Below are 17,089 nucleotides of genomic sequence, written 5' to 3'. Positions count from 1 at the left end.
AGCTTTCACCCTCCCAGCCAGATCGTTATCAACTCCTTCATCTATCCAACTGCTCTTCTCTCTCTTCAGTCTCTATACTTGATTCTGTCCTTTATTAATTACCCAATCTCTCTCCCTATTTTCTGCTTATATACTGATGGCTTCCACAACTACCATCAGTTCTGAGGAAGGGTCATCGGACGCGTCTGATTTTCTTTGTCTTCACAGATGCTGCCAGACCTGCTGAGCTTTTCCAGCAACTTCTGCTTTTGTTCTCCATTTCCACATACTTGTCTATTTGATTCTTCGTCCAAGTTGAATCTATTAAATTTAAACTGAATCATTTCTGCTCTGCCAAGCTGCTACTTTCACAGAGAACAGAAACAGCACGGAAAAAGTGACCCTAAGAAGCAGCTTTAATTCCCCATGGCGAATCAACTGGTACTGGCAGAGGCTGAAAGGCAACTAATGATTATTGTGGTAAAATAAAAGAAAGATTCTGAATATAAAACATATTGTGCGAAATTCCATCATTCTCTTTTTGTTTTTACAAACTTGGCGATTTGTCAATGTCAGCTTTAAAATTAGGATACCTTTCACTGAAGTCATTCCTAACTGACTCCAGAAGGACCACCATAAATTAATGTTGTCGAAATTTTGTAAGTTGTTATGTGTTAAATTATAAAAAAAATGAAATATCTGCCTTCATACAGACTACAATTCGCTGATCAGCCCACATCATCCGAACTCGGTTAGAAAAGCTTTGGAAACTTTCGAAACTAGAGGGCAACCACAACAACGTGGAGGTGCCTGTGTTGGATTGGGAGGACAATGTCAGAAATCACACAGTGCCAGAATCTAATCCAAACAGTTTGTTTGGAATTCCAACAGCTTTCTTAGCATAGGCCTTTCGTCAGCAGCAGTAGCCACACTGACTTAATCAGGGAGGCGGAATAAATTAAGGCTTTCTACGCTTAGAATCAATTTGCTTCAATCCTGGTTGCGAGTAACAGTAACAATAGTCTTGTGGTCATTTGTGATATCACTGGTATCCCTGAAATGGGATGACTGAGTACACACTGGCACACAGAGGAGCAGTTGAACAGTCAGCCTTCAACCAAAATATGAAATAATTTCACAATTGCATACCAGTCTTTGAAGCTGTGCTACAGGCAGAACAATTGAAACGTCTTTTAATAGTTGGCATGCTTTCAGGCAGGTTGACTAATAGGACGCTTCCTCTCGTTTGAAGCAGGTCACTCCTCGCTCCAAAATATGGATTAGTTGGTGTGCTGTCAAGTGGCAAGCCTCAGTGAACGCTTTTCCATACGCAGAGCGCATCAACAGTCTCTCCCCATTGTATTTTTTGTTATGTTTCAGTCGTTCGAACGAACTACTGACCCCTTTTTACACTCATATCAAGTGAGTGCTCTCTCTCGTCACTTCATGTCGGGTGGTGTCTCAGAAGGTTGGATTACCAAGTGATTTTCTTTGCATAAATGGATGAGATAAACAGTCTTCACCAATTTGACTGTGTCAGTCGTTTGCATTTCCAAAAGTTTGCAAAGGGTTTCCGGCCGAAGTATAATGGATTGCTAACATTTAGCATTCCTCAATCTTTTCTCGTTCATATTTCATGTGAACATAACAGCACATTTACATGAATTGGTATCTGCAGTAACTGCCTGATGACTCATCCCTTATGATATGCCATATTCATAATATTTGTCAATCACATATTTACATCCTTATAACCAAAGTTAAACCGAATTCAAGCCAGTTGTGCACACTTCACCATGCTCATGTGAAGCTTACGTTTCATTCCTTTTGTGAGCAAGACTGATACCTTCCTAAAACCACGATTTTTAACAGGTGACATATTGCACCAAATCGTTTTTGACAACAACTCTATTTAAATCTGAGACCTTGTCAATCCTGTTAGAAAATATGCTTTTTTTTAATGTCAATCTTTCTTGGGACTTTCCTTTTTTCTGTATTTATGACAATGTGTCAGCCGGAGGAGTGCTAGGTATTTGAGTAGAATACAATTATCATGGAATTTGGGTCCCACGAAATATTGGAGCAAACAATGGGGCAGTATTTATGGGGCCACGAATTCATTTGCAACACTGTCGTTCAGCAGCGTTCAGAGTCAGAAGGCGAACTCAGCATGAAATTTAGTTTGTCACATGAGTACAACAGCAAGCAAGATATAGCTGGAATCCTTCATTCTAGGAAATCAGGGACATTCACCACTGAAATACTGGGCTACGTTGGCTGTATATCTGCGACATGACAAAAATACTTTCTGATTCTATTGGAGTTAAACTATGTTGGGAGATGTGGCAGATGGAATTATACGTCTGGTGAGAATAAATGGACAGATGAACATGTTTAGAGCTCTTTCATTTTTATAAAGCAAAGAACGTGAATGCTGAAGGGTTGTATCAGTGTGTTCTTTATTTCATCTCTAAACTTGATCTGTGCTAATGCGTAGGTGAAGGTTTTATTGCGGGAAATGGGCAAATGGAGCAAGTTTGTCGACTTTTAAAGCATGTGCTGTGGATCTTTAAAATCCAGGACAACGAAGCAGGCCTCACCTGTAAACTTCACATAAAGGAAATGTCCAACTTTGGTCATCCACAGTAAGACGCGGCTGAGAGAGATGCCAAACAGCAGGACAATGGACTTATTGCGATTGGCCATCTCTGGACCTTGTCGATTCTAAGTGGCACAGGCTCTTTTGCGGGCTCTTCTAGCGACTAGAATGTGCCTTACAATCAGGGCATTTATCAACACAATAGGGAGGAAAACAAAAAAAAAGTGTAAAGATGCGGTCCAAACAATCATAGGCCTGCTAGACTGCCCAATTTCAATAGCTGAAATTAATGTCACAGAACCAGGGCATCCCATCCGAGACGTACAGTAGCTAGTAGATGAGATAGAAAAGCATGTTCTTGGCACACCTCGAGGGACAGATAATCCCCATGAATAGTGATGCAATTTACTTGGTGCCATACGTGGTGTTCAACCGTTGACAGCTGATGGCCACAAAACGGTCAATAGCGAAGGCTACTGTTAGCCAGACTGAGCCGTCACGAGCAGCATACTCAACGTAGTACTGAGTGTACAAGAATGCTTTGAGGACAAAATACTGTCACGAAAGTAGATACAAGCATTCCGTTTGGGTACCACAGCCGTTATGATGACAAGAACCCCAGTCACCTCTGTCACCACCAGGTGGACAGTTCTGGGATAAGGTTATGGTTGTCACCAACGGAGCTGTGTCATTAAAAAAAGGTATCTTACTAGGTGAATTCAAATACCAGATATTGCCCAATCGAATCTGTTGCTGAAATTAATATTCACTCCCAAAGAAGCAAACATGTGCTGCGGGTAATCGTTTGTGCATCAGAAAATCTTGCCTTCTTTTCTTTTCAGAATTCTAAACTCCAAAAAACAGTCTTTATTGCCTGAATCAGAGACGTTTCACAACATTGGCCATTGACTGAGCTTCTGGTGGTTTTAGCAACGCGCTCATCTGCATTAAAATGTAGAGTCATAGAGTCATACAGCATGAAAGAAGCGTTTTATCACACCATGTCAATGATGAACAACAAACACGAAACGAAACTATACTAATTTACATGCTGTTAGCCTGTAACCTCCTATTCCAGTACGTTTTAGTGCTTATACAGCTGCAGCTTAAATGTTGAGAGTGCACCTGCTTAATTACTTTCTGAGGCTGCTTGTTCCATATTTTCATGACTCTTTGGTTAAAAAAATCTCAGATGTCAAAACCGCTTCCTTCTCTACATCAATGCATGCATCCTGGCCTTTGGCATTTCTGTCCTGGGAAAGAAATTCTCACCATCTGCTTATTCCTGTCAGACTTTGGCATATCTCAATCTAATCCCATGCAGGATGCTCTGTTCCAAGGAAACAAATGCAGCTAATCAAGTCTACCCTCAGTACCTATACTTTTCATCCAAAGCAAAGTTCTGATGAGTTTCTTGCACCCTCTCCAGTGCAATCGCGTCCTCCTGAAAGTATGGTGAACACAAATGCACACATTATATCATTTGTGGCCGAACTAATGTAATATAAAGGTGCTCCATGGACTTCCTTGCATCCGTATTGGACACCCGCTTTCATGAAGGCAATTTTTTGTCTGTCTCATTCACCAAACTGCCTACCTGTACTGACGTCGCCAGTAATATCTTGAAGTGTACAACAGTGTACCTTTGTTTTTCAGTAACACTGAGCGATCTTCCACACATTTTGCAAATCCTTCTCTTATGAGGCCGCCTAATGCATTGCATTACACAGATCAGGATCCAATTCTATCTGCCATTGCTCTACGTAGTTGATTAATATCAATCTGTCGCCTGATATCTCCTATCTGACAACAACTAATGTTTCGTATTCCCTCCAAACTTATTGCTTATGACTTCTGACCTCACATTCAATGTATCAATGTGGATAACATCCAGCAAGTGTCCTTGTACACATCCTTGCAGTTTCCAGGATTCGAATCACGAAATTATCCCTTCACTATCACTGTTTTACTGCTAATTAGAAGCCATGTTTTATACAGTTTTCTAAATTTCCTTGGGTCATATGGGCTCGAATTCTTCATAGCTGTCTTACACGTAGGGCCATGGCAAATGACTTGCTGAAGTCCATGTGAACAACGTCGGTTGTGCTACCCCATGAAATATATTGTTTCAAATTTTCAGAAAACTCAATTCATTCAAATTAGTCAAATAAGATCTCCCTCCTTATTCTGAATGCCACACAATTACAACCATCCATTTGTAACAATGGTGACCATTGGAACAGTCTCTTGAAACCTCACTCATTGTTACCGTTAGTGAGCTTCAGCTCACCTGAAGCATGTGCTACCAATGTTCTTATACAAGCCTGTAAAATGTTTTTCATCGTACAGTCAATAAAGAACGTTAGCACAAGCACCCAAGTCAGTGAAATGTTCGCATTGTTGAGACACTCTGTTTAGGTCTCACTGAAGTTGCTGTCAGCATGTCAAATCCTGTCACCTATGTTAGTTTCCATCACTGACTTTAATACCGGTCCAGAACAATCATCCAGAGTTTACATAGACATAAAATTAGATTCGTTTTCTCTTTTCAAATCGTTCTGAATAATTCAGAAATTTGTTTGCGTAAAGGGAGCACAATCATAGCCAGATTGGAAACATCGTTCCTCTCTGAGTATTTGTTAGTTCTCAGACTTTCCAAACTCTCGAAGTGTTTCTCTGTTTTACTTTTCGGCCGTCAAGATGGTACTAATGCACAGTAGACCAAACCTGTACTTTAACGTGGAGTTTGATTTTAAAGATGAAAGAGAAAATATACCTGAACAATTATGAATGAAATGTGATTCTTCTGGACAGATGCGTTTTAAAATAGAAGATAAATATAAATAGCAGTAATTTAAATAGAATAAATAAAGACTATTAAAATTAAATTATCAAATTCATTAAATACAATATATGTGACAATTTAGTTTTGGAATTTGCCAAATTATATAACTGAACTGTTGACGAATAAACAAAACGTAATGAAAAATATAATGGTGGAAGTCACAGCATCAGGCACATTCAAATGGAAACTAATGTTTCATATCAAGATGACTCTACATCAGTGTTGGTAAGAAATAAAATGTACATGCCGACATGGTTACACAGGCAGCTTTGAAGAGAAGCTGGTTTGACCTGAAAGACTAATTCAGTAAGAGAAATGAAGGTATCATTGATATCCATGTTTCCGCTGGCAGTGTGTTCTGGACAGAGACAAAAAAAACCACCCAATCAGGGAACATCTTCCTTATTCGAAGATTCAACAAGTCAGAAAGTGTGGTGATAAATAGATTGAAATTGAAATATGGACTCTCCTGCAGTTGATACTGAAATTGAAATTTGGTTTTATTATACCAGTCCTCTTTCATGTAAGGAAGAATACATCAACAATGCCATTTCAGAGCGTAGCGTGAAATATTCTTTCATAGTGGTAAATTGATGCCATTGAATCGGATCCCTTTGACAATTTGGAGCTGTCAATGTCTGAGATTGATTTTTATATTGCTGCTTGCATTGCTGCAAGTGGCAGGAAGAGATATAAAATATCTTCACTGTATGTTTAACAAGGAATATGTTTCGTAATTATCAATAAAAAAAGAAAATGAGCTGAAGATCTTGAGAGTACGTTTGCCATATGGAAGAATGAATTTCATTGGACTCTTGCTCTTGATACGCTTGGCGGATACTGCTGATAGTGCACAAGGTTCCCATTCATCCAAATCAGTGAATGTTACCCCAATGGAGAGACCGCACCTTTGAGATTTTCCACTGGGGTAGTTAAATGTACTCTGATTCATTAATACAAGGTACAGTGTCAGTGGTCTTATCACACACGGGCAACATCTCTGAACCGGATGCAGGGAGCTTGCATTCAGGTCACACCTCCTTTAAGCATGTATGACAAGGTCTCTGTAAAGGTTGTGTAGAAAATGTACAAAATATAGGGCCCAACGAGCAGTACCTGCGATCAGGGATGAACTGTTGGTCTGTTCGTTTCAGTAGAGAAGCTGTCGTAACATTGACTCTCATTGTCAGCGACAGTCGAGAAAAAGGCATTGCCACGTTGCAATTACGTGCTTTGACAGTGTGCTGTAAATTCGTAGCGACTTTGCGATTTAAAACAAAATGTTGTTCGGGCTATTTGTAGCTTATACAAACACGTGGACATTCGAAATATTATCAAACTGAGCATAGGATTAATGTCGACATATTGCCAGCCAATGAAGCGCGTTCCTGTTCTGGATTATTATTTAATATCAGTCAATTCCGAACACACGTGTAAAATAGTTTTGAGTTGTGGTGATTCAGAGAGGTTGTTGTCCCAGGTTTCAGTTTTCGTATATGCTGCGTCTCCCAGAACAGGATTAGACTACCATAACTTCCACACTCAGAAGCCTTGTACTGAGATAAACACACTTATTAAAATTGTCAGCAACTGCTCTATACGTCGTCCTGACGCTTTCTTTTCCTCTAATTTTACTAATTCTCTATTAGATAGTGTACCAGTTTCTGCAGATGTCAATGCTTGTACCTTGCGTCTAGGTTGCTCTTTTCGTAATCCAAATTCACAGACACACTTCAGCCAAAAATTCGATCTCAAGAGCCTGCATTGATCGATGTGAACATATTCCAATTGTGGGTACAGAGAAGTAAAATATCAAACAGTCAGCAATACCCATCCAAGCATGATTGTACAATAGCAAATATGTAGAGTCTGTAGTCTTCGCCCTTTATATGAAAATGTCTCTGCAATTATGTAAAACACCATATCATACGTTGAAGAATTAATTTAAAATGCATCTTTATGAACATAGGCTACGACAGACTCTCGTAAATTAAAAACAAGAACGATCAAAAATCTTTCAGAGTACATCTCTGTGAGTAAACTAAAATGGAATGAGAACAGGTTGCTAAAACGAAACCGAATACCACTCAGCTCAAGTCGTTTTTCACAGTGATCTGCTCACCAAGACATTGCAGGGGACATGCCCGTTGTCGAAGAACATGCTGCAGCGACACAGGTTCATTGTGGCCTCATTCACTGCAGGATGCCTGGTCCTTTGTGGCCTCAAACACTTCATAGGGACAGGTCAGCTGTGACCTCACTTCCTGCGGCTGTACAGCCCCTTTGAGAGCTCATTCATTGAAGGGAAACAACCTCATTGTGAACTCATTCATGTCGGGATATCAGGGCTGTTGTGACCTCATTCGACTCAAGATGCCTCTTGATTGTGGCACTCCCACCACAGTAGATACTGGTGAGGCAATCTTTTTGGTTCTATTAAGTTAAATTAGGTTTCGATACAAGAAACGAAAGTGTCATGTTTTTTTGGTGGTCGTAGCAAGACGGAAGCATGACAAAATAGCATTCACATATATTTAATTTTGCAGCTGTGTAGACTGAGAGTTTATTCCTCTTGATATTTATGTCTGATTGTCATTACTTTACTTTTTAAATCATTGACTTTCAGCTAACGGTCAGTTCCCAATCCGGAGAAATAGAAAATGTGATTGCCAAGTTGTATTATCTCTAGAGTGTTCGCCCAGAGAGCCAACTAAATAATTCAAATCACGCAATTTGAATCCAATTAAATCTTCAATGGCGCAGGGAGTGTGGAAATGATTACCATGAATCCATTGCCACCTGATGGTTTTTTAGAAAATGTGTAGACCAGCATTGGGCCTGACGTGAACGATTTCTAGCGATTAAAGAAAATGAGATTTCCCACTTTGCTCTTTTTTTCCCCACAGGGAAGTTTGGAATCAGACTCTGTACGTTCACAGCTATGTTCTTTCGATCGGTCAATGAGAAAAATGTACCTGGTTCACTCATGTTATTTAGAAAAGGAAACTGCCTGCCTTGCTTGATCTGGTCGACATGTGACTCCAGAGCCACATGTGGATGACTTTAAATTGCTCTCAGGTCAGTTAGATAATTGGCAATGAATAGCAGTCCGACTCTCGACTTGCGACTCCCATATTCTCTGAATGTAGAAAAATAACAACAAAGGTGGACATGTGGATGAAGAAAGCGTGATTAGGTCAGAAGACCCTGGTTCAAGACTACAAATGAGTAATAAGTCTGGGAAGGTATTTTAGAAAATAACGAGAAAGCTATAACAGTGGAATGTTCGTGCCTCGACCTGAAACCCAGGAAAACTCACCTGCCTAAAGAAATTAAATTCAACACCTGATGGTTTTTTAGAAAATGTGTAGACCAGCATTGCGCCTGACGTGAACGATTTTTAGCTATTAAAGAAAATGAGATTCCCCACTTTGCTCTTTTTTCCCCCACAGGGAAGTTTGGAATCAGACTCTGTACGTTCAAAGCTATGTTCTTTCGATCGGTCAATTGCGCCTGTTGGAGTCTGACAAAATCAACAATATTTTACACAAGGATTATTGCAGTGAAAGGTCTTTTATTTATAACTTAACACATCATAAAATTTATATATCTGAAATAAAATGTCTAAAATAAGAGGTAAAAAGATTCCAGGCTAAATCCGGAAATTAAACTGTGATCAGTTGAAAAGAAAATGGGCTGTAAAAATGTGAGAGTGAAAAAGGATTGGAACAGGTGTTTTAAGTTAGGACAGGCAAAATGATTTAAATGAATACTCTGCTTGCTGATGTTGCATTGCTCTAGTAATTTGATGCCTCCTCTTCACTAGTACTCCTGCTTCAGTTGGCCTTTAGCAGGTAACAACACAGACGTGCAAATTGTAGGTAGACTTCTCGGAATCCAGGCGTCACGATTTCCCATCAATAATTGTGGCTGCAATAGACATACATCACACACCTTCTGTCTTTCAACACTGCATTTGGCCAGGACACTGTTCTCATTTACTTTGTGCAATCTGATCTAAATTCTTCAATCGAGAGGTTGCTGCTGTTGTTCCATTCCTGTCATTGGTTAGATCAGCAACAAAATGAAACATGGATCTGTAATTCTGTTCTGACTGAATGTTTCCTGCTTTAAAGACTGATAGTCTAAAGAAATATCAACACAGCCATCGCCTAAACCCTCCTCATCATTAACTCACGACTTAGTTGGTGTTACATTCCTGAAAAAATATCATTCTCCCCATTCCTGATGAAAAACCTGTAAGAATAGCAAGGATGGTAATATACATCTATGTGCAGCTAGTCCTAATTGCTGATGGCACCATTATGTTTGGTTACTGGAACTACAGGAAATATTGTAACATCCAATTATTGGCATGAATGTTGAAGAGGAAATTGATGAAACAATACAATATGAAACAATACCTTGAACACAAATATTCACACTGATTCTGACATAGTCCGCATCCATGCGGTTAGGATATAGTGAATGTGAACAGGAATTTCTGAATTGTGAAGTAGTTTTCCCTCCGTGTTTAATAGAAACGACAAAACGTTATCAAAGTTCCTTGAATTCTGACGCTGATATCATGGGAAGTGCCGAATGCCTCAAAGATCTTGGTCCAGGAATGAGAAGCTTAACATATGAGGAACGTTTAAGGACTCTGGGATTACATTCATTGGACTTTAGAAGATGTGGGGGGATCTAATTTAAACTTACAGAATACTGAAGGCCCTGGACAGTGTACATGTTGGGAAGACGCTTGGGAAGAGATGTTGATGTTGGGAAGAGAGAATAGGAATGGGGGCAGAGCCTCAGAGTAAATAGAACACAATTTAGAACAGAGGTGAAGAAGAACTTCTTCACCAGAGAGTGGTAAATCTATGAAATTCACTACCACTGAAGGCTGTAGAGTCCAGGTCATTGAGCATATTTAAGCCTGAAATAGATAGGCTCTTGACTGTCAAGAGAATCTAGGGTTACGGGGGGAAAGCAGGAGAATGGGTTGAAGAACTTAGCAGTCATGATTGAGTGGTGGAGCAGACTCGATGGGCCGAATGACCTAATTTTTGCTCCTTTGTCTTCTGGTCTAATGGATGAAAACTCCATAATAAAATGTTGCTTGGCATTGAACGCGATGTTGCCATAAAACAAGTGAAACAGCTCAAAATTCATTATTTGAAGTCAATGGGCGTCTCCCTCAAATTTAATGTGGTGTTCAACATCATATGATCACTGATTCCCATTTGTGTCTTCATTACGAGGCCATTGTTTAGACTGATAGCATTGCACATTGCCAAGTGGACTGATGCCTCTGTCTGGTCGACTCCACAGCAAGCTTTTCAACTAAACCAGATTGAAAAACATATCAATGAGCTCCTTATCTTGGCTATCTTTGGCCGATGGCACCGTAAATGTGTGGATTAAAATATCTCGCAATCACCTTGCATTTCTGAAAATTGAACTGGATTTCTTACTTTATGCTGCACCTACTTCCTGTCGAGAGAAATACCCAATTTTTTCGTTTAGAACTCCATTTCATCACCGAATCGTGTCCCCATCTTAGTTTGTTTTAATTAGATCTTCCCTTTTTTTGTTGTTGTGGTATAATTAAATAACATAGCTCCCCTCCACCACTGGTTATGTTCTTTTCCTCGGAAGTCAGATGTAACCTTTTGCATTCGGATATCATTCCACCCATTTGTTTTTCAGCGATATCCCTGTATTGGTTATAAGATTGTGTTCATTCATTTTTATTTGCTCATTTTATTTACCTGCTCTATTGGGAAAATAATAGGCACTCGGATTCAGGGTCACTGAACATTTTATAGTTTTTCTTATCTTCTACTCTTATTTCTTGATTTGCTTTCTTAAATGTGTAATCTCTACACCCCTATGCAAGGACCAGATAGTCATTTTGTTATATTAAACTTCTAAACGACTCTTTGATTTGCCACATTGTCGTTACTTGTCCGACTTTGTTAAATTGCCAAATTGTCTCCTTAACTAGTTGTGTCGTTTCCACTTGCAAACGTTTCAGCATTGTTCAGATTAATGTTGGCTCCACGTGAAAATCCGACATTACCCAATGCCAGTGCTGGTGATTGACTTCTCCCAGAGCAATCGTTCAGTGAAACAGGCATCAATCCAAACAGATGTTTCCCTATTCTATGAAGTTGAGGAATAATCGAAAGAATTACATATGGCCAATGGCATAGCTACCATCCCACATTATAATTGCCGGTCTCGTACCTCGGATAGATCCCATAAAACCTCTTGCTTTATACACCTGTGCCTATTTTGTTGCCCACGAAATTCGGATCCTCTCTCTGTCGATTCTTTCCATTCCACTTTAAACACCTCCACCTTCGAAGATGTACGAAAACCTGGAGTCAGACTGGCAGCATATAAGATTCTGAAAGGGATTGACAATGCAGATACTGAGCAGGCCGTCTATTCTTGTTGAGTAATCTAAAAAGGGTGGGTCATATTAAGAAAGACATAATCTCATTCAACAGGGATTTGTGGAACAATGTATTTTCTTTTAACTCCTCATAATTGTTTGGAATTCTCTTTCACCGATGACATTTTTTCCAGTTCATAATGTCCAGATAAAGGGAGAATAAAATTGAAATCCGAAAACATGAGATTGAGCAAAATAATTAGGAAGACTCACAAACTACCAGAGGATAGCTTACTAGAAGCTAAATATGTTGATTCTTGATCTAACGGGGATTGACACACAGTTAACGTCAAAAGCAGCCCATTGTGACTTGGAGAAATGCTGCTGAGTTTCTCCGTAATTAAAACCTGCATCTCATATGATCTCAGTCACTGATATAAGACTGTAAGATACAACATTTGAAACCATGTGTTTTTGACAGTCGATCTATATTTTCAACGAATGGGTTCCAGGTAACAAGGGTCATGCTGCCCAGTGAGTGTGAGCTGAATCAGTCATTGTGTTTCATTGTTTTTTTTGACACACACATTTTGTTTACACATTGCAATGTTTGTGACAGGAACGAGTCGCCAAGTTTCAGTTTCCCAAGATTCATGATGGACAGTACACAACATTGAAACTTCGCAATTCAAAAATGTGCAGAGGGCTCGCTAGTAAATCCTGTATCATGGGTTATTTCTGCTGAAAAGTTTCGGCAAGGGGAAGGGAATTACGTTTCGAGGTTTATCTGGCCAGTTTTCCTTTCAATTGGAACAAGACAGGAAAAATTACTCCATTAAAAAAAAGCCACTGGTGCTCTTGACATTGGCATTGCCACGTATTACCACGCATTGATGCCCACACCATGATAGAGGCACAGTCAGTCCGTTAAAAAAAAGAAAGTCTTAGCACACCACCTCACTGGTTCGGATCCGTATTCCCTATTGTGAAGTATTCATATTGTCAAAAGTTAGGGCAGCTTTTCATCAGCGATAACACGGTGTGAAGCTGGATGAACACAGCAGGTCAAGCAGCATCGGGGGATCACGAAAGATGGACGTTTGGCGTCGAGACCCTTCTTCTGAAGATGAATTTATCTCAGATTCTCCAGCATCGGCAGTTCCTACTATCTCTGTAACAGCTTTGCATAAGATTTTTTCTTCTGAGTTGCATTCTGTATAGAATGCTTACCTAATGTCTATTTTTTTTTTATACAACTCTTTTCACGCAGTCTCTGACAACTAAACGACAAAACGGGTCATCGATTCCTATCACTGGCCAAAGTCGATTTGATTCTGACGCTTCTATGAACCTGTATTGGCATGAATTCCCATTTTGTCATTCAGTTCTAGCACAGACGGCAGTAATTTTCAGTTCATTTCAGACCATGTCTGCGGATTTGTGATCCTAAGGGGAAGGGGATTCAAAGGCCATACAGAAAATTGGTTGCATCAAAAATTACAATGTGTCCCATTTAATGTTAGACTAGATTTAACAGGCCAAATGTCTTTCTGAACCGCGGAGTCTGTGTTTCTGAGACGAGTGCTCTAAAGTCATTGACTTCAGAACAGAGTCATTGTGAGCTGATTGGGTGTTGCATTTTGTCGCTGCTAGAAACAAACAAATATGGCTCAACATCATCCCAAAACTGAGCAATTCAGCCTAACGACAACGTCAGCCGTCAACTGAGCCTATTCATCTTTAACTACCTCTCTTTAAATACACCATTCACTTTCTAAACATGCCAGCTGTTACCATCTACTCATTTCTAAATGTTCTATGTTTCTTTTCAGGTAAGTTTCTGAGTCTCAAAATGTTCACTTGCATGCAATATGGTGAGAGAAAACGTTTCTTTTTTTCTTTTTTGCCTGTGGTGCTCCGGATTAAAATATAAACACCACAGTTGGTAACATGGATTATAATTATTCTTTTGAACTCATTGTCTTTTAAATTTCCTGCAGGTGTTAGGTGTGCAGTCGCGGTCTCACAAGAGCCAGTCAAAGTGATAGAGAGGGAATAAAATGCATTCACCATTCATTTCAGCTGTTCAACCAGAGACAATTCATTTAGTTTGCAACTGGACTGTCAGCACTTGGGTCAAACTTCGATATTCTTGATCTACATCCCTAAATACGGAAAGGTCATCACAGAAAATGGATTTCCTGCATCTGTGGAGGCTTGGAAAACTTCGGGAAATTTCACCATTGATGAGTTGTAGCTGTCTGACAACGCGGTGCATTACTGCAGGCTGACAGAAACATTGAATTGGAACCATAAGACACCCCGAAAATAAAATTAGAACAGTATGAGCTAAATTCAGATAAACCAAAGTAATTACCAAAGAGAGGCGCAAGTGCAGTATTGGCAAGATTTCGTCTTCTCACTTACTTTAAAACATTATGAAAAGTTACAAATATGTGTTTAGAGAATGTACATTGTACAGAATAAAGGCATTGCTATCCGATTACTGTCGATTCTGTGGTATCTGACGTTGTGTTTTACCCAGTAAAGAGGTTGTACAAAGCAACAGCTACAGATCCATGCGAGAAGCATTCTATAATGACGGCAACACGAACAGCCTTATCTGGTTCATGTAGATTTCCAAGAACAATTCCTTCAATCGTTCTGATATGTTTTCAGTTCGGCTTTTGACGTCGGCCTAGTTTCTGGTCATCTGGTAACCATTCGAGAATCTAGAGGCCCTCAGGCCTGTATCACCGATCACATCTGCATTAATCTCTGTTGATTACCTACTTGCTCTATCATGCTACATTTTTGTTTCTCGTGATAATAGTATCTATACTTGGAATTAATATGTGTAAGCTATTTTCACGATGAGAGACCTGCAAGGAGTGTATGAGGATGAATAGAACTTTCACTGGGCAGGCTTCACTGCCTATTGTAAATTGATTTTAAGAACTATTTGTTCCTTTGCAGAGAGGTTTTATTTTTATCAAACTGCTGTGCGAGGACACATCTCATTCCCAATGAAGCATTTGTTTTCTTTCTGGCAGTTGTAAATTCACGGAGTTCCCCAAATAAACTATAGGTGTTTGTTCATATACATTATCAGTGTGAAGGTCAAAATTAGTAATTCATGTGATCAATTTTAAATGATCTGTGTATGAATTATACTCGAAGTTTTCATTGTACAGCTTTGTAAAGAAACGTCCGTTTTGTGAAACCCAGTTATAAACGGCCTTCAACGGGTAACACCTGTGACCCAGAAGCCGTTGAGCAGTTACTGTACGAGTCTGTAGCTCGTTCCCATTACTGTGAGGCTCGCAGCACAGTAATAGAGAGCGGTGTCAGACAGCAGCAGCTTCGAGATCGTCAATCGATACGACTTGTACGACTGCTGTACTGTACTAGAAAATCGCTTCTGTGCAAAATCCGCCTTAAATTCAGCACCACTACTCTCGGAAGTCCGGACTGCGAATTCGGGCTTTCTGCCAGGGTACTGGCGGTACCAGAATAAGTCATACATATAAACGTTGTACGTGCAGTTTAAATTGACATTTTCTCCCTCCGTTTGCATGAGTGAGGGCTTCCGCTGTGTAACGGAAAATCCATGGTTAAGATCTGGAAGACAAGGGTAGAAATAGCAGTGATAATTGATGAAAGGTTCAGGTAAAAGTTTGAACCAACAGTTAGAAAACCTCATATTAGCTGCAACATGAAATGAGACAGGAATGTGAACATGAAAATGAAAAAAAAATCACACAAACAACTCTGTTTGCCAGCAAACTCTGTTCTGAGGATAGCTTATAGGACGGCAATTTGCTTTAATTCTGTTGCTGTCCACAATGTTAATAGACCGTGTGGAGTTTTCCTAGCATTTTTTTTGTTTCGCTTTGAACAAATAACTAATTCAGAAAACCAGGCCAACGTACGTTTTAGCAATTCCACAATAGAATGCATGTAACCCCGTGTTCTAATTTTCGCCACATATAAATCTTTTGATGTCTTCATCATCTGCTCAGCTCACATCCCATTTATGACTTTGGTCTGATTCACACACCCATTGAGCCACTGAGTTCCATGTTCTAAAACTGGATTCCCTTAAGTTTTCTTTTGGATCATTATTCTGACTCTTGTGAGCTGTCACAGGATGGATCATACTTTCTGAAAGAGATTCAATCTTAATCGTAGGGTCGTCACTCTAATTGCTCTTTTTACGCTTGCTGTCCCTTTCTTCCTCTTCTTCTTGCAAGATGTCGTGCAAATCGGTTCACAATAGCGCACGTGAAATACAACCAATGGCTAATACATTTTGAAAAGAATACTCGTTTGGTTCACACTTAGTAATAGAGAAATTCGACTCTTCCATTCAGTGTAAAACTTCTTACAGCCAACAAATGTCACCAAGAACAGCGAGAACAGGGAGAACTGCATCATTGTTGCTCTGCTTGTGTCACACGAATCTGCAAAGTATCAATTAATTGAGAGAGAGGGAGAGAGAGAGAGAGAGAGAGATCATTGGCTGAGAATGTCTTCTATTGCTGCCTTCAAAACCCGCAGTTGCTAACAACGTATGATTGTTTGTGTTTCACTTTTGTTTCAAAATTCGTTGTCTCTGACATGAAACCCACATTCTGGTGTTCTCAGAACAAAAAGGATAAATATAGGCTGGCTAGGATTTAATAAAGCTGACAGTCCGTTCCTTAATCTGAAATATGTAACTCAAACCAACAATGCCAATCAGGTAAATTCTACACAGTGACTATTCAGACAGACTTTTTTGATAGATTTGGCTTTGATTGACTTCCCACCAGAAACACACAAGTTGATTCTTGTCAAATTTGGCAGAGACACACGGCTGTGAAAGGGACAGCATTTGTGAACCTGAAGCACAAAATGGAGCTGACATCCTGAAGAGACGACAGCCAGTGCAGATTGTCCACTCGCAATGTATCAAGGTCCGTTTGGTGGGAGCTGAGAATGATTGTCCGGGACTCGTCCTGCGAACAGAACACTTGCTCGTGTTGAACCAAAATCCTGAAGGGCAACTGACGTTCGGATGGTCTATGTTTTCAAGATTAGTGTCAATCCTTTGAGAAATATAATCATAATGCGCCCACTGTGGATGAATTAGCAACACACTCCCATGAGTAAACAGATCATTGTGCAACGTTCCATGAAACTGACCGTGGAAATGTGCAAAGATTGATCAATATTGCACTAATGCAGAGAAAGTGCTCCAGAGTACAATAATAGTGATCTA

At 39.7% G+C, this 17,089-nt stretch overlaps 1 gene segment (V, D, J or C); it reads right to left on the bottom strand.

Annotated features, from left to right (window-relative positions):
- Positions 1 to 2,983: 2,983 nt before the first annotated feature.
- Positions 2,984 to 16,260, bottom strand: LOC125448938 (T cell receptor delta variable 1-like). The segment is given in 5 exon segments: positions 2,984 to 3,117; positions 9,848 to 9,949; positions 11,198 to 11,202; positions 15,111 to 15,447; positions 16,215 to 16,260. Coding segments are annotated over 5 exon segments (624 nt in total).
- Positions 16,261 to 17,089: the final 829 nt, after the last annotated feature.

Source organism: Stegostoma tigrinum, chromosome 43 (genome assembly GCF_030684315.1).
Source record: "Stegostoma tigrinum isolate sSteTig4 chromosome 43, sSteTig4.hap1, whole genome shotgun sequence".
NCBI lineage: Eukaryota > Metazoa > Chordata > Chondrichthyes > Orectolobiformes > Stegostomatidae > Stegostoma > Stegostoma tigrinum.
The sequence above is the reverse complement of the archived record's forward strand: the minus strand, read 5'-3'. Positions and strand labels throughout refer to the sequence as shown.